This window comes from Mustela putorius, unplaced genomic scaffold (genome assembly GCF_011764305.1).
Source record: "Mustela putorius furo isolate JIRA1106 unplaced genomic scaffold, ASM1176430v1.1 tig00000174_pilon_pilon_pilon, whole genome shotgun sequence".
Taxonomy (NCBI): domain Eukaryota; kingdom Metazoa; phylum Chordata; class Mammalia; order Carnivora; family Mustelidae; genus Mustela; species Mustela putorius.
Window position 1 is genome coordinate 27,599,395 of NW_025421304.1, and position 18,474 is coordinate 27,617,868.

The 18,474-nt window shown below is 42.2% G+C and overlaps 1 protein-coding gene and 1 non-coding gene across 3 annotated transcripts in view; both read left to right on the plus strand.

Annotated features, from left to right (window-relative positions):
- The window catches only part of TANGO6 (transport and golgi organization 6 homolog), a 191,304-nt gene that overhangs the window by 11,418 nt on the left and 161,412 nt on the right, over window positions 1-18,474 (plus strand). For both annotated transcript variants that reach the window (XM_045076223.1, XM_045076224.1), the window contains exons 2-6: window positions 1,718-2,358; window positions 4,734-4,850; window positions 7,708-7,849; window positions 12,578-12,714; window positions 14,712-14,874. In XM_045076223.1, coding sequence (XP_044932158.1) covers window positions 1,718-2,358; window positions 4,734-4,850; window positions 7,708-7,849; window positions 12,578-12,714; window positions 14,712-14,874 — 1,200 coding nt within the window. The remainder of the gene's footprint in view (window positions 1-1,717; window positions 2,359-4,733; window positions 4,851-7,707; window positions 7,850-12,577; window positions 12,715-14,711; window positions 14,875-18,474) is intronic.
- LOC123391079 lies at window positions 17,380-17,486 on the plus strand. Its single transcript, XR_006605706.1, has one exon. It is a non-coding gene; the product is annotated as a U6 spliceosomal RNA (small nuclear RNA).

Sequence of the window (18,474 nt, forward strand, 5' to 3'; positions counted from 1 at the left end):
AGAAGGTGTTTTAGTTTTAAAGTGTGTTACTTCTTATATTCATTTACAGTGTCAGTGTGTTATTATGGTTTTCTAACCATAGCCCTCCTCTTTGCCTTGTATTTTTAATAGTTGTCCTGGAATTATGGTACATATCCTTAATTTTTCACGATCTGCTTGGAGTTAATATTGTTACTACTTCCCATGAACAGTTAAGAACCTTGCAACTATAAGGGCCATTTTATGGCTCCCATACCCCAACTTGGGCTTTATGCTATGAGCCACCCAGGCGCCCCGACATCTTATTTCTTATGTCAGTATTTTATTATTTTTTTCCTAGAGAAAATGTCATGAGCAGCGGGGGAAGGCCAAAGGGAAAGGGAGAAGGAGAATTTTTAAAAAGATTTTATTTATTTGAGAGAGAGAGAGTGTGTGTGGTGGGAGGGAGAGGGACAAGCAGACGCCATGCTGAGCACGGAGCCTGATGCAGGGGTCAATCTCACAACCCTGAAATCATGACCTGAGCTGAAAACAAAGAGACTTTTGTCTAACGGACGGAACCACCCAGGTGCCCTGGCAGAGAGAGAACCTTAAGAGGGCTCCTGGTCAGGCTTCTTTTCACGACCCTGAGATCATGACCGTGAGCTCATGACCTGAACCGAAATCAAGAGTCAGACACTTAACTGACTGAGCCATCCAGGTGCCCCTTTTCTGTCAGTATTTTAAAGATGTTTTTCTACCAATTTTATCAGTGTTCATAAGTTCATGGTCATTCACAGCATTGTCCCTCTTATATAGTACTCCATACTTTTCTGGCTGCTGTCAAGATTTTCTCTTTCTCTCTGGTTTTAACAATTGCTCTAATATGCCTAGATGTGATTTTCTTTTTACTTACTTTTTGGTACTTGGAGAGTCAGCATGAGCTGGGTGTACGCATTTTGTAGTTCGTAGTTCAGAGCTGGTTTTTAAAGACATGGGCCTGGAGAAGATCCTTGAGAAAGAGAGTGTGGAATTCAGGACAATCCCAGGACAATGTAGAGGCCTGGTAGAGAAAGGCCGAGCAGCAGAGACACGGCCCTTGAGATGTCTCAGAAGCCAAGGGATGAGTGTGTTTCAGGGAGGGAGTTGTCAGCTCTGTCAGCTACTGCTGTGAGCATGTTAGGCTCCTTTACCAGTAGAGGGCAGAAAAGACCATTTTAGGAAAGGTTTCGGTGGAGGGGATTGAAAATAGATATTTTTTCAGGGAGAGGTGATTAAATGAATCCCTCCTACCCTTAGGCCCATATATTGTGATCCGCTGCACTAGAATGTAAGTTCCATGAGAGAAGAGACTTTGTTTTGTTTAGTGCTTTATCGCTGGCACCTAGAACAGTTTGGATGAATCTTCTGTGGTAAACATTCAGCCTTTTATTTTTTAGTTCTGGCTACAATTTAAGCCCAGTAAGATGACTAGATATGGCCTCCACCCTCAGAACACACAGGGAATAGAAACAAACTCCATGAAGTATAATGTGTTATATGCCATTCTGCCCACATTCCAGAGTGCTTTGCGAAGGCAGAAAATGGGGTCTTGAATTCTGCCTAGGCTTGGGTGGTATGACTGGGGAAAGTTTTCCAGGGACAGGGACATCTAGGCCAGGCCCCAGAGGGTGAGCTGGAGTGGGTAAGGCATCCACACACCGAGAAGTACAATTTGTTTCCCGTGTATGTGATCCCTTTTTTTTTCCCCCTTCAAAAGGATCAGACTCAAGTTCGCTACAGATCACAAAACACGATGTCCTGTTGGTTACTTTAAATTCTAACCTGTCTGCTTTGGAGGACAAATTGCTGACGGATCCTCACTGGAAGACACTGAAACTCCTAAGGGATGACATCGCTAATAACGCAGAATGGCCACAGAACTCTGTGGATGTCACCTGGAGTTTTACCGCTCAAGCCTTATTGTTGCTGTTGTGCTTGAAGGAAACCATGATCCACCTTGCAGCTGATTTCACTCCAGGTAAACCCAACCTGAAGACTCCAGAAGCTGCTCCTGCCCTGAGCCCAGATACACTTAGCATCTCTCAGCAGAAGACTGTCCAGTCAGCCTTGCAGTTTGTAGTCACCTTGGGTATCTGCCCCTATCTCATGCCTGGAGTTGGAGTCCCTTTGAGACGCAGAACTGAGTTTGGGGCCGTGGTTCAGGACGTGGTGTGCCTCGAGGCTCCTCCTCATGCGACCCGGCGCCTGTACACCAGCTGCAAGGTTCTTCTAAATCTTGCGCGTCACGCATCTCTGGGGAGCTTGATTTTCTGCCGCCATTTTGGAGATATTGCTGCCGGTCTGTGCCAGCTGGGATTCTGCTCAACCAAGAGAAAACCACCAAAACCTGAGGGCGAGGTAAACACACATTGAGTGTGTGTGTGTGTATATTTGTGTGTGTGGTTATAAAAGACAATTCTTAGGTCTTTGGAAAAGGGCTTTTGGAAAGACCTGGAATTCCTGTTGAATGCCAAAGCATATCTAGTGGATAAATGAATCTTTTTAGAAGGTTGGCACGTCATTTATTAGATGCTAGTCCTTAGCGTGCCTAGAGAGTTCACTTTACCTGTTTCTTCTTGGCATTTTGTGACAATGATTGCAGGTTCTTTCTTGAGTCTCTGTTTCCTTTCTTCTTCTTCTTCTTGCTTCTGTTTCTTTTTTAATAAAATGTGTATAATCATACTTGCCTTGGAGGGTGGTTGTGAGGATTAAGGATAATGTGTGTAAAGTACCTAGCCCAATCTCCAGTAGTGCTCATCAAAAAGTAATTACTACTAATAATACTAGTTTTAAACTATTCGTCTGTCCTTCATTAAGTTCTTGGAAAGATTAAATGAAATTAAGTATGTAAAGCACTGGATCATGGCATAATTCAATCAGTGTTCATTGTTAGTATTACCTGTTAGGAGTATTGGCCTGGTTTTTTTCATGCTGACATAGTAAGGATTTGGGTACCTGTATTGTAAAGGTGCTGTGGAGGTTAAGGAAGCAAAAGACATTAACTGAAGAGACAAGATGCGTAAGTACAACATAGCAGAGACCCCGAGTTCCTCATGAGAAGGCCACCAGCATCAGCATAGGAGCCTAGTGAGAAGGAGCTTTTAAGATCTAAATGTATTGAAGGTCACTGTGTCTTGAATATGGGCTAATTCCTTCGCCCCTGCAGCCAGATTCATAATGCCCACCCGCCTCGTTTCTCTGTCACCTGTGTCACGCTCTAATCATAGTTCTTCTCTGTTTGTTCCTTTTTCTGTTCTCTCTCCTGCATATGTTCACAAACATTTGTCTAAAAGCTGCTGTCATCCGAGCAGTGACATGAAATGATGAGCTCCCCCGGTGGCTTCATGTTGTGGGAGCAGGGCACTGTGCTCTTTACGACAGGGTGTGAGTCTTGGCATTTCTCTCCATGCTTCTGTTTCCAGGGCTCTAAGATAAGGTGGGGGGGCCTGGATTGACAGGTGTTAGTACTATTACCTAAGCAGTGCCCCAGGGTGTCAAGCAGGAGGTAGAAAAGGGAAGCACACAGAAAGGACCAAGTAGGAAGGAAAGAGAAGTTGATAGAAGGGGAAACACGGGGGGTACATGTTTTACAGCTGGGCAAGTCCCAGCATCAGGAGCTGCTCTAAACAGTGCGAGTGCTTCATGTTACTAAATGGTACTGGGCGCAATCCTGACTGCTTTACCAAGTTACTGAAGGGGAACAGTAGTTGAGGTTCAAGGAGACCCAACAGATAGCACTCCTCGGGCACCAGGGTAGTTCATTGGGTTAAACTTCTGCCTTCAGCTTGGATCATGGCCTCAGGGTCCTGGGATTGAGCCCCACATCGGGCTCTCTCTCAGCGGGGAGCCTGCTTCTTCCTCTCTCTCTCTCTGCCTGCCTCTCTGCCTACTTGTGATCTCTCTCTCTCTGTCAAATAAATAAATAAAATCTTAAATAAACAAAACAAAAAACAAATAGCACTCCTCTTTGCTGCCCAACTTCTGAGTGAATTAAAATTTAACCGAGTAAGTGAGCTAAAAACTCAAAATGTCATCTCTCCTGCTCCTAAGTGCAAAATTGGGGATATAGCTTATTGATGGAGAAAGTTGGGCTTCCTAACGGTGCATTCCAGAGTTAGACACACTTACTATTTTTTTTTTAAGATTTTATTTATTTATTTGACAAGGAGACACTGCGAGAGAGGGAATGCAAGCAGGAGAGCAGGAGAGGGAGAAGCAGGCTTCCCACGGATCAGGAAGCCCGATGTGGGACTCGATCGCAGGACCCTGGGATCATGACCCGAGCCAAAGGCAGATGCCCAACGACTGAGCCATCCAGGTGCCCCTAGACACACTTACTATTACCAGTTGTAAGGAGTGCTAGAAAACTGTAGCACCCTGTGCTCCCCCGTGGCAGGGGATATGCCCCTGTAAAATCCACAGCAAGGAAGGGCAGAGCAGAATGTACACTTGCTCCCAAGACGCAGAAGACAAATGAGCCAAGTTGTACCTGCCAACTCTCACTGGTAGGTAACTAAGTTTATTTTAGATTCACCAATAAGGTAAGTGCCTAAAATCTCCTGCCCCGAGGTGAGTGAGGGGATGCAGAGGGTGCCAGGAGTGTTTTGGTGTTATTACTTCCTCCATGTGGAAGGGAGTCAGGAGAAGGAAGCCTGTTCTCCTGTCTTGTCGTCAGTGTTTTCGTACAGTACCGTGAACATTACCTTCTAGTGCCAAGTATATGTTTCTTTTAGGTTTTAACAGAAGAGGAAAAAACGCTATCTAGAGAGGCCCTGAGAGACATCTTGGATCAAGCATATCAACCACTAGCAGTCCGAGAGTTACTTCTCCTCCAGGGAGGACCACCCCAGGTATTCCGGCCTGGGCGCTCCTGTGGGTGAATCATTAGTGATAATGTGCAGAGTGTTGTCTTCTCCTGGGAGATTTGATAATCTAGTTGAGTCTTTGGTATTTGTAAAACTAAGTTACACTGACCCTTAGGATAATTTTTTTAAAGATTTTATTTCATTTATTTATTTTTTTAAAAAGATTTTATTTATTTATTTGTCAAAGAGAGAGAGAGAGGGCGCACAAGCAGGCAGATGTGGAGAGAGAAGCAGACTCCCTCCTGAGCAAGGAGCCTGATGTGGGACTTGTTCCCAGGAGCCTGGGATCATGACCTGAACCGAAGGCATCGGCTTAATCGACTGAGCCCCCCAGGTGTCCCTAAGATTTTATTTTAAAGTCATCTCTACACCCACTGTGAGGCTTCACACTATGAGCCCAAGATCAAGAGTTGAACGCTCTAATAACTGAGCCAGCCAGGCACCCCAGCCGTTAGGATAATTTTTAGGGATTTTTCTATTAATGGAATGATGGCCGCTTTTTCCAAGGATATGGCCTTTTTATTTATTTGCTTTGAATTTTTGTCCATTTTAAAAATTTAACTAGAATATGACAATCTTATTGAAAATGTATTTTATTCATTCTGAAACTGAAGCTCTTTGGGCGCCTGGGTGACTTGGTTGGTTGAGCTGCCTTAGGCTCAGGTCATGATCCCAGACTTCCAGGTTCCAGTCCCACATCGGGCTCCCAGCTCCTTGGGGAGTCTGCTTATCCCTCTGACCTTCTCCTCTCTCATGCTCTCTCTCACTCATTCTCTCTCAAATAAATAAATAAAATCTTAAAAAAAATTTCTGAAACTGAAGCTCTTTTTTAACACTGAAATTTAGCTGTTTGATAATATATTCTTTGGGAAGAAATGTTTAGACATCTTACTCTTTGAATGGAATATATATATAGTCAAGACATTAACATTAGTGCTATCATTGGGACTATTTTTATCTCCTTTGAAAACACAATAGTATATATTCTGGTAGGTATAAGATATTTTCTTAAAAATAATAATTTATCTGAAATGTTTTATTTTTATTTTATTTTATTTTTTTAAGATTTTGTTTATTTATTTGACAAAGAGAGAGATCACAAGTAGGCAGAGAGGCAGGCAGAGAGAGAGGAGGAATCAGGCTCCCCACCGAGCAGAAAGCCTGATGCGAGGCTCAATCCCAGGACCCTGAGACCATGAACAGAGCTGAAGGCAGAGGCTTAACCTACCCTGCCACCCAGGCGCCCCTATTTTTAATTTTATTTTTTTAAGATTTTATTTATTTGACAGAGAGAGAGAGAGATCACAAGTAGGCAGAGAGGCAGGCAGAGAGAGAGAGAGAGATCACAAGTAGGCAGAGAGGCAGGCAGAGAGAGAGGGGAAGCAGGCTTCCTGCTGAGCAGAAAGCCTGATGTGGGGTTCGATGCCAGGACCCTGAGATTATGACCTGAGCCAATGGCAGAGGCTTAACCCACTGAACCACCCAGGGGCCCCTACCTGCAGTGTTTTAATTTGATGACTTAGATGGAGTTACCTATTTGCTTATAGTATCTATGTTTAGTTATGACCATAGCTGAGTAAAGAGTTAGGGGCCAAAGGAGTTAGTGGTCTGTCAGGAGGAAGGACCGGCCGAAGCTGGGCATACAAAGATATCTCCTAGATGAAGTCATTTTCGTTTCATCTCTAGAATATTACTGTAGCCTCCCATGGGGCCCCTCTGGCCTCAAACTCGACTTCTCCGGATGCCTCCACAGTTTGCCAGATTAAATCTGTGCATTATAAGAGCATGATGAAGAGCAGAGACTCTGGAGGTCAGCATACTCTGGAGGTGAGCACATTGCAGTGTGCAGTTATGTGAATTAGTAGACCTTTCCGTCTCTCAGTTTCCTTAATGATAGCATAGTAACTCCTTGCAAGTCCGTTTTGAGATTATGTGAGTTATTTAGTGCAGTGCCTGGCAAATCATAACCCCCTCAATAAGTGGTAATTATTAGTCCTCCTTAAATAAAGGAGAGAGGATAGGCTAGTTAGGATTAAATGTTTTCTCTCACTGGTTTTTATGTTCACATAGTTCATACCATGATTGACAGCAACATAGTTCACACTCTAGACCCAAAACAAGAGACCCCAAGTCTGTTTTGTTCATGGTCACTCCACAAAGCTCTCAAAAAAGAGTGCTTGAAGAAATTCAACTCTTTTTTCTTTTCTTTTTTTTTTTTTAAGATTTTATTCATTTATTTGACACACACAGAGAGAAATCACAAGTAGGCAGAGAGAGAGGGGGAAGCAGGCTCTCTGCTGAGCAGAGAACCTGATGTGGGACTCAATCCCAGAACCCCGAGATTGCGACCTGAGCCGAAGGCAGAGGCCCAACTCACTGAGCCACCCAGATGCCCCTCAACTCTTTTTTCCAAGTGCTGTGCTGCAAGGAGTCAAAGTAGCTGAGACCATGGAGGCACGGACTAGCATGACCTCTTACTGTCACGAACTGTACCCTTAGTGGTGAGTTACATTCATAGGATCATATGGAAGCTAGATTTGGTTGGAAGGACTGCATTCAGAGATTGGTTACATTAACTTTCTATTTCTAAGATCTATACTTTATTCACCTATGTGTCTATTCCTGGGTTTGAAATTTCACTTGAAGTTTCTTGGTATATCCACTTTCTTAGAAGTAATGCTGAAGGAGGTTTCTTTTTGGAAAAAAATGCCACTCTGCTAAGTCTGTTTATCATACTGTTAATTGTCAGTGTGACTCAGTATATATTTACATATTTTAATGATTTCTACACATCCTCTCTATTTCACTGACACTGAATTCATGCCTTTTCCTTCTTTTTCAGTCCTGCACAGATGAGAAGACACAAGTGAGGTGTCAGGCCCCAGCTTGGCTTCGGCGTCTATGTGGACAGCTGCTCTCCGAAAGGTTGATGAGACCCAGTGGTGTTCAGGCAGTAGTCCGGGGCATTCTTGAAGGAGCAGGTGGTAAGAAATAAAACATTTCTGTTACTTTGGTCTCCAGTTTCTTTCAGGTCAGGGTCTTTATCATTTGGCTGCAAACCTGATTGTGACTAATCTCTGCCTTTGTGGAGATAAAGGAGGTTAGAATTTGGAGAGGAAACCTTAATGAACTTCTTTTTCACAGAAACTCATTTTCTTTCCGTTTTTCTAAAACAGTATTTTTCTAAAACTGTTTACAAGGCAGCTGCGTGGCTCAGATGGTTAAGTGTCTGCCTTCGGCTCAGATCACGATCTCTGGGTCATGGGATTGAGCCCCAGGACTAATTCTCTCCCAGTTGTTTAAGTCTCCTTTCAGCATATTTGAATCCACCCAATATTCTGTCAATTTGATCTTGGGGACGCCTCTTCTGAGTCTTCTCTAACCTGAATTAGTTTTCTCTTGCACAGCAGAGCTCCTGGGATCTCCCTTCACCTTTATCCTGGTGATTCCTTTGCCTTTGTTTTGTGTTTAGTCCCTTATCTCCAGTATCCCATGCACATTCATTGTCTCTTGCTACTGTAACAAGTTACCACACACTTAGTGGCTTTTTGCTGGAAATGACATTTCTACTGAGCCCTGAAGGCTGAATGAGAATTTACTAGTTGACGAGTGAGAGAAGACTAACATAGGTAGAGAGAATAGCATGTATGAAGGAACTGACGTAGAAAAAGCATAGTGTGAGTAGAGCAGTGAGGGCAGAGTGTGGTGTCCAGGATTTTTAACTTTATTCTGAGGGCAACGAGAAACCATTGGAAGGTTTTAAGAAGGAGAGAGATGTGATCAAATCTACATTTTAGAAATATCTATCTGGGGACGCCTGGGTGGCTCAGTTGGTTGAGCAGCTGCCTTCGGCTCAGGTCATGATCCCAGCGTCCTGGGATCGAGTCCCACATTGGGCTCCTTGCTCCACAGGGAGCCTGCTTCTCCCTCTGACTCTGCCTTCCACTCTGTCTGCCTATGCTCGCTCTCGCTCGCTCTCTCTCTGACAAATAAATAAATAAAATCTTTGGAAAAAAAAAAAAGATTTAAAAAAAAGAAATATCTATCTGGATGTCATGTGAAGAATTGGTTGGGTAAGAGCCCAAGCAGGGAGATGAGTTAAGAAGTAGTCATCTGAGAGATCACAATGGCTTGGATCAATGCAGTGGCCATAGACAGGGAGAGAAATAAATGACTGTAAGAGGTATTTAAGAGGTAGCATTGCCACGGCGCCTGGGTGGCTCAGCAGGTTAGGCATCTGACTCTTGATTTGGTCATAGGTCAGGGTCTCAGGGTCATGGGATTGGGCCCTGGGTGGAGCTTTACACTCAGTGTGGAATTTGCCTCAGATTCTTTCTCCCTCTCCCTCTGCCCCTCTCCCTGCTCGTGTGCTCGTTCTCTCTCTCTCTCAATTAGTTAATTTAAAAAGAGAGTCAGCATTGCCAGAACTTAATGAAAGGCTAGATATGTGGGGAGATGGAGGAGAGACAGAAGAATCCATCTTGACTTTCCATTTCTAGTGTGGTAAATGTACCTTGGTCCTGTCAGACAAAGGTGAGGTCAGTGTGGTAGGCAGACATTGATAGAGACCCCCCCCCCATTCTGCCAGCCTTGGCTTCTAGGGTCAATGAAGTGAAAAATGATCAGTTACCTGAGAGAATTTGCCATGTGCAAAGAGGTCCTTGCAAATCTTTTTCTGAAGAAAAGTTAGAGTTCACCCAAGGTCATGCAGATTGGAGAGCTGCTCTAAGACACTTAGAGCCCTATTTTTGCTATGAGCTTTTTTCCCCTCTACTTATGCATGTATATATTTTTTTGTTATCTATTTAAATCTTGTTTCTTCTCAAAACTGATTTGAGGCAATTTATATTTACTCACACATTTGCCATTTCTGGTGTTCTTCATTTCTTTGTGTAGATCCAAATCTTAATTCAAATTTCCTTCTGCCTGAAGAACTTTAGCATTTCTTGTAGTGCAGGTCTGCTGGCAGTGAATTCCTTTGGCTTTTATTTATCTGAAAAAGTCTTTATCTCACCTTCTTTTTTGAAAATATTGTTGCTGTCATTATTGTCTTTGTTCCTCTATACATGCTATATCTTTATTCATCTGGTTTCTTTTAAATTTTCTCTCCTTGTCAATGGTTTTTAGAAATCTGGTTATGGTATGCCTTGGTGTGGGTGATTTTCTTCATGTTTCTTCTGTGTAATGTTTCTTGAGCTTGTTAGAGCTGAGAATTTATAGTTTCTGTCATGATTGAAAATTTCTCAGACATTGTCTTCAAATATTTTTTTCTATCCTCTCTTCTCTGTCTTTTTAAAACTTTTTTTTAAAGTACAAGCCCTACTGTGGGGCTCGAACTCATGACATCCCAGATCAGGAGTCACGTGCTCTACCTACTGAATCAGCGAGGTGCCCCTCTTCTCTCTTTTTGGAATTTGATTTGTGCTTAATATTATGCTTAACATTGTCCTCTCCCTTTGCACCCCCCCAACTTGTGCACTCTCTCTCTCAAGTAAATAAATAAAGTATTAAAGAAAAAAAAAAGAAAGAAAATACCTGTAATGAAAAATACACTGGATGGGATTAACAGCAGATTAGACACCACAGAAGAAAAAAATCAAAAAAGCTGAACACAGAAAGGAGACAGAGAGTGAGAGAGAGCAGGGGGAGCAGCAGGCAGAGGGAGAGGGAGAAGCAGGCTCCTCACTGGGCAGGGAGCCAGATACAGGGCTTGACCCCAGGACCTGAGATCATGACCTGAGCCAAAGGCAGATGCTCAATTAACTGAGCCATCCAGGCATCCTACAGGTATTTTCTTTTTCATTAATAGAGGTGCCATATTGGTCTTTTTTATATCTTCCATTTCTCTCATCATGATCATTCTTCACCTTTTTGAAAATAAGGAACAAATTTGTACAACTGTTTTAGTGTTCTTGTTTCCGAATTTTGTTGTCTCTGTTTTAATGGGTCTATTTCTATGATATTTCCTCCTGGTTATAGGTCATACTTTCTTGCTTCTTTGCATGCCTTGTATCTTTTTTTATTGAGCTATTATTCACGTATCATAAATCCACTTGTTGAAAGAGTACAGGTCAGTGGTTTTCAGTGTATTCACAAAGTTCTACAACCATCACCAAAATATAATTCCAAAACATTTGTCTCACCCCCCCCCCAAAAAAAAAACCTCATACCCATTAGCAATCACTCCCCATTCTACCTTCCTTCAGCCTCTTATAAGCACTGATCTAGTTTCTGTTTCAGTGGATTTTCCTGTTTGGGATGTTTAGTCCAAATGGAAGCATACAATATGTGCTCTTTTGTGTTGGACTTCTTTCAGTTAGTATGTTTTTAAGGTTTATCTGTATTGTAGCAATGAATCAGTCCTTTATTACTTTATATGACTGAATAATACTCCTTTGTATGCATTTGCCTGGAAATTCTTGAATGGACATTGAACTTTTTTTTTATATTACTGGCTGCTCCATTTTGTTGAATTTCTTTGTTAGGCCTTGTTCTGGGATGCAGTCAATTTTCTTAGAATCAGTATGAGCTCTTTGATCCTGGGTTTTAAGCCCTATTACTATGTGTCTAGGGTAGTCTTTAATCTGAGGTAATTTGACCCCAATTCTAAACCAGTACCATTCTGAGATTTTACTGGATGTCCTATTTATTAGGAGGTGTTTCCATGCTCACTAGTGGGAACACAAACTATACCCAGCCCTGTGTGAACTCTAGGGATTTTTCCTCTGTTTCTTTCTGGTGGTTCTTGCCTCAGCCTTGGTTTTTTTTTTTGTTTGTTTGTTTGTTTGTTTTTTGTTTTTGTTTTTTCACATATACACAAGTTATAACCTACTAAAGATTTGAATGAGGACTCCTCTGCCGATCTCTGGCACTCTCTCTTTACATACCTCCTCTCTGATATTTTACCCTGAAAATTCTAGCTGCCTCAGCCTCTCTGAACTCTCAACTATCTTTCTTTAACTCAGTAAGATCCTAGGCTTTGTTTGGGCTCACCTTTGCAGTGTTGTGGCCTCAAAAATCTCTGTAGGCAGTAGGATAGGATATTCATGGAGCTCACCTTGTTTACTATTGTCTCAGGAGTCATTGTTCTCGGCTGCCTGTGGCTCAGTGTCTGAAAACCATTGTTTATATATTCTGTTCAGTTTTCTAATAATATAAGGTAGTAAGATAAATCTGGTACCTATTCCTGCATACCTTTGGTTTAAGGTAGTTTAAATGACATGATGCAGGGGCGCCTGGGTGTCTCAGTGGGTTAAAGCCTCTGCCTTCGGCATAGGTCATGATCGCAGGGTCCTGGGATCTAGCCCCGCATCTGGCTCTCTGCTCAGCAGGGAGCCTGCTTCCCTTCCCCTCTCTCTGCCTGCCTCTCTGCCTGCTTGTGATCTCTGTCTGTCAAATAAATAAATAAAATCTTTTTTAAAAAATGACATGATGCATATAAAGAGACAAAACGGTAATAATAATGATAAAAGTGATAAACACTGAGAAGAAGCTGGTATTCAACTTATGTCAGTAATAACATTACAACCATGAGGTGCTACTTTTACATCTGAACTTCCCAGAAATCAGGATGGGAAGTGCAGAGTAGTAGATTATTTTATAAAAGAAATAAACAGCTTTCAGGAGTGAAAAGACACTTTTTTGCTGAAATTTTAAGGACCATAGAGGGCAAACTGGTATGAGTTTTTGATATCTCTGTGCATCTCTGACAGCTGGGGCAGCTGGCGGGAGCGACGCTGAGGCAGCGGCTGCTGACTGGAAGAAGTGTGACCTGATTGCCAAGATTCTGGCCTCTTGTCCCCAGCAGTCTCTTTCACCAGAAGATTACTACAGGGATATCTGCCCCCAGGTAAACAATTTTGTTTCTTTTCACTGTGTGAGGATTATTATGCTGATTCACAGAAGGGAGACTTTAATGTTTCTTTAATGTGGAGGTAAAAGCAACATAACATTGAAGTTTATTGTTCAGTGAGGGGCCTTGTTAATAAGTGAGTAAACACCTGTGGAAGAGACCTGCCTAATTGTTAGGTTTGAGAACGCCTTCCGGTTGTCAAATGAGTAGCCCCGCTTGCTCTCAGAGCTAGAGTATGAAAATAAAATTTCATCTTGTTCGTTATCTTTTCTGTGTGTTTTTACTTAGTTTGAAAAAACAGGTATTAAGAAAACAAAGAAAATTAATATGGTATTAAATTATAAAAATATTTTTATATTTTTTTAAATTATAAAATATTTATAAAAATAAATTAACATTTTTTTTCATGGTATGCAATTTAAAAAGCATAGAGAAGTAAGCAAAAATAAGTTTTCCTTGGGACGCCTGGGTGGCTCAGTCGGTTAAGCATCTGCCTTCAACTCAGGTCATGATCCCAGGGTCTTGGGACTGAGGTCCACATCCAGGTCCTTGTTCGGCAAGGACCCTGCTTCTTACTCTGCCTGCTGCTTCCCATACTTATGTGTTCTTTCTCTCTCTCTCTCACAAATAAATACATAAAATCTTAAAAAAAAAAAAGTCTTCCTCTCATTTCTCTTTTCTACTTCCTTGGAAGTAGTCACTGTTACCAATTCCTTATTTGTTCTCCAATGTATTAATGTATATCCAATTATATGTGTATGTATCTGTATATATATTCTAATTTTTATGTAAGTGATAATGTGCTACGTACACTGTTTTTCTTTTTGTTTTTTTAACTTAACAACGTGCCTTGGAGATCATGTCATATAGACTCATTTTATAAAGAGTTTCCTCATTCTTTTCATGGCTGTGTAGTATTTCACCATATTAACGTACCATAACTTATTTAACCAGCCTCCTATTAATGTACATTGAATTGTTAACATTCTTTTGCTGCTTCAAACCATGCTGCAGTTAGTATCTAAATTTTATAAATTTTTTTTTTGTAAGAGAGGGAGAGAGTGGGATAGGGTCAGAGTGAGAGAGAGAATATATATATTTTTAAAGATTTTATTTATTTATTTATTTATTTTGGAGAGAGAGAGAGAGAAAGAGAGGGAATGCGCACAAGCAGAGGGTGCAGCAGAGGGAGAGGGAGAGAATCTTTCAAGCAATCTCCCCACTGAGCAAGGAGGCTGATGGGGGACTCATCCCAGGACCTGGGATCATGACCTGAGCCGAAGGTAGATGCTTGACTGACTGAGCTACCCAGGTGTCCCTAGAAATGCGCTTTTCTATTCATTGCTCATACTAGAGCGTACCACTCGTAGGCACTGGAGAACTGTATTTATCTTTGAGAGTAAAATAGATTCCTTTGTGGGATAGTTCAGGCATTACAGGTTCTTCAGACTCTAAATATATTTATATGGCTTGATTCAGGAGTTTCATTAGTGATGCTATATATTAGTGATGCTATTTATAATAGCAAAATTTTTAAAAGTTTTTAATTTTTAAAAATTAAAAGAAGATTTTATTTATTTAAAAGAGAGAGAGAGAGTGCAAGGGCAGTGGGGAGGGTTAGAGCGAGAGGCAGTCTCCCTGCTGAGCAAGGAGCCCAATGACGGGCTTAGTCCCAGGACCCTGGGATAAGATCTGGGCCAAAGGCAGACACTTAACGACTGAGCCACGCAGGCACCCCCTCTTCTTAAAAATTTCTTTTACCAATTTTCTATGATGAACATGTATTTTGTAAATTTGATAGCGTTATTTGATAAAAGCATAGCTTGATTCTCAAACCCTCTGATACTGCGTTAGTAAATATTAAAAAAAATCTGTTGAATCAGTATTATTGCAGTAAGCTTATTTTTTGGTCTAAAGACATTAGTGCTTTCTCTAGTTAATGTAATGCTTCTTAAAAAGAGTCCTGTGTTTACCGCATGTACTTTTTCTTGTAGATTCTAGATTTATTTCATTTTCAAGATAAACTGACGGCGCGGCAGTTCCAAAGAGTTGCCACCAGTACCTTTATAACAATGTCAAGAGAACGCCCACAATTGGCTTTCAAGTATTTGCTTCAGCCAGTGCTAGCTCCTCTCTATCGATGTTTAAATACAGCAGGTAAAGAAGGAAGTCTGGGGGCTGGGTGTCCTTCTCAAGGTTCTTCCTCAGTGTTTCAGATTTAAATGATTTAAGTCTGTAGTTTTTCAGTGACTTTAGTTTTGCTTTCTTTTCTCCCCAACTTTTTATTTCAAAAAATCCATCTCAACAAAAGTTTCAAGAACAGTTCATCAAACCACCCATATACACTTTACCTGGATTGACCATTTTGGCCATATTCATTTTATCTTTCTCTTTTTATACATGTACGTTTGTTCTGAAGCATTTGAGAGTTAGTTGCAGACATCATCTAATGGACATGCTTGATTCGGGGCACCTGACTGCTTCATCTGAAGATCACATTACTCTTGATATTGGGGTCATGAGTTTGAGTCCCATGTCGACCATAGAGATGAGTTAAAAATATATAAAGTTAAAAAAATAATATACAGACTTGATTCAAATTTCTCTAATTGTCTCAAGAATTTCCTCTGAAGCTATTTTTTTAAAAATCTAGAATCCATTTAAGGACCATGCACTTCATTTACTTGTTATATCTTTTTAGTTTGTGTTAAAGTAGAATAGTTCCCTAGTCTTTTGTTTTTCACCATGACAAATTTTTTTTCCAGATAAATATTATTCCTTTATCAAGGGTGACAAACTAAACCAAAACCCCTAAACCTCAAACATTTAAAAACCCAGGGTGCTAGAAATACAAACTCCATTCATTTGAATTTATACTGGTGCAGACCACAGTCACAAACCCTAGTGAGATGCATGTGAGCACCAAGGCAGGGAGAAGGGGACAGGAGTGAGGCCAAGAGAAAAGGTAGGATGGGGTCCCCACAGGCTCCCTAGGGATCACCCTCACGGTAGTACTTCCCTCTTCCCAGTGACAGTGAAGAACTACTAGGCCCTAACCTTTTGACCACCCCTATCCCTGATGAGGGCTTTGAAGGCCAGTCCCAGATGGTTCTGCCCTCCTGTGCTCTGTCCTTACTTGCTCAGGCTTCCGACCTCACTTTTCTCCTTCTCTACATTCTTTTCTGTGATTCATGGCAGGTTAGGGTGCTGTGTGAGCCACGGTGAGGCTGGGGGCTAGGAAAGGCAGGGTAGAGTTGGGGTGAAGAGAGAAAAGCCATCCCAGGATCCCTGTCTTCATGGATCCCAAATTATGCAACCAGCTCCTCTTACATCCACTCTGATCTGGGGAACTGACCTGGAGGCCTAAGCAACTGTCCTGGAGGCCTGCTGCAAGTCAGGGAGGGGACGGGGCTCGCTGGCCTGCGTCTGGTAGGGCTGGCACGGCTGGCAGGTGAGCGATGGGTGCGGCGGCTCCTCCTCCTTTTTTTTTTTTTTTAAGATTTTATTTATTTATTATTTGACAGAGATCACAAGTAGGCAGAGAGGTAGGCAGAGAGAGAGGGGGAAGTAGGCTCCCTGCTGAGCAGAGAACCCGATGCGGGGCTCGATCCCAGGACCCTGAGATCATAACCTGAGCCAAAGGCAGAGGCTTAACCCACTGAGCCACCCAGGTGCCCCACGACGGCTCCTTCTTCTGGCGGGTCAGCCCATTGCTCCGCAGGGCTCAGCTGAGCAGGTGCTGTCCTGCCGTGCTGGGTCCCTGTGCTTGTGCTGCTCCATGCCCTGGCAGTCTGCAGCAGACGCTCTGGTGATGTTGTTGCTGTCTTAGTAAGGCAGGGGGAGAGCAGGGCCCCCTCTTCTGTGCGAGCCAGTGGAAGGCCAGCTGTGGTTGGGCTCAGCTCCACTGAGGGCTTTGGTAGGGGGCCGTTAGGGTCCTGCAGCAGCTTCCGCTCCTCTAGGTCCTGGTTCATGTCCCTCTTCTCGCCGCTGTAGCAACACCCCGTGGCTGGAGTCCGGCCAGGCGCTCAGACCAAGCTGAGGAGGGAAGGCATCTCTCTTCACAGTATTTTTGAAGAGCCTTGATAATAAAATGTTCTTCAATTTGTATGTCTAATTATTTCCTCATGATTAGATCCAGGTTAAACATTTCAGCAGCAGTACCACATAGGATAAAGGTTATTTTTCCTCAGTTTCCATCAGATTGGAGACACATGTTATCAGTTTGTCCTATTAATGATGTTAAATTTGGTCATTTCATTAGTAGCCATATTCCTCCATTGTTAAAATACCTTACTTGTAATTAGTAAGTAATCTATGGGATGATGGTCTGAGACTGACTGTATGTATTCTGTTTCCCGATAGTCTTTCATGCTGTGGTTTGGTGACCATTAATGATTATTGCCAGGTGGCTTTCTATTTCTTTTGTTATTTCTAATTTGTTAGGCTGGTATTCTTCTGTGAGCAAGAGCCTTTCTTCTTGCCTCATTCCCCCTCCTTTTTTTTAAGATTAAAAAAAAAAATTCAGTACAATCTACCCTGCCAGCACGGAGCTCTAGCTCATGACCCCAAGGTCAAGTGTCTCATGTTCTACTGACTGAGCCAGCCAGGTGTCCCACCTCATTTTAAAAAACAAATTATTGAAGTATCAAATAGAGGCAGAGAGTGCTCACTTCGTCAGCACAGGTACTAAAATTGGTATGATACAGAGAAGATTAGCATGGCCCCTGTGCAAAGATGACTCACAAGTTTGTGTAGTGTTCCATATTAAAAAAAAAAAAAAATAGACTCAGAGATTCTTTTTTATTCATTGGGCTGCCAGGCATTCCTGTCGTTCATTTTGATGCTCAGATTTTCCCATATTTGGTGGGGTTTAGTTGTTTTAATGTCTTAGAAAATTGACATTTTTACCACTTCCCTTAGTATGTTTTCATACTTTACTGAATTTCCGCCCCCCGCTTACTTTCCTGAATTTAATGCTTGGATACAGAGTATTATTTCAGAATTCTTCCTTTAAAAAAAAAAGAAAAACCTTTCTCGGTAGTAGTTCTAAGGTTATAAATGAAGAAGTTTAATCTTGTGGTTAAACCAAATTTCATTCTGTCTAGAATTTTTCAGTTTTATTTTTTTAAGATTTTATTTATTTATTGGAGAGAGAGAGACAAGAATAGTTAGAGCACAAGTGGGGAGGAGAGGGAGAAGTAGGCCACCCCACTCAGCAAGGAGCCGGATGGGGGGCTCGATCTCAGGACTCTGGGATCACAACCCAAGCCAAAGGCAGAGGCTCAACTGACTGAGCCACCCAGGCGCCCCTAGACTTTCTCAAAAAGTTACTTGTACTATAAATTTTTCTGAGCTGGTGTGGTGGCAGGGAGGTGGCCAGGGATAGAGAAAGTCTCGCTCTTTTTTTTTTATTATTTATTTTTATTTTAATTTTTTTTAAAGATTTTCTTTATTTATCAGGGAGAGAAAGGGGGAGAGAGCGAGCACAGGCAGACAGAATGGCAGGCAGAGGCAGAGGGAGAAGCAGGCTCCCCGCTAAGCAAGGAGCCCGATGTGGGACTCGATGCCAGGACGCTGGGATCATGACCCGAGCCGAAGGCAGCTGCTTAACCAACTGAGCCACCCAGGCGCCCCATCTTTTTTTTTTTTTTTTTTTTTTTTTTAAAGTAGTCTCCACACCCAGTGTGGAGCCCAGTCCAGGATCTTGAATTCATAACCATGTACGACCTGAGCTGAGGTTAAGAATTGGATGTTTGG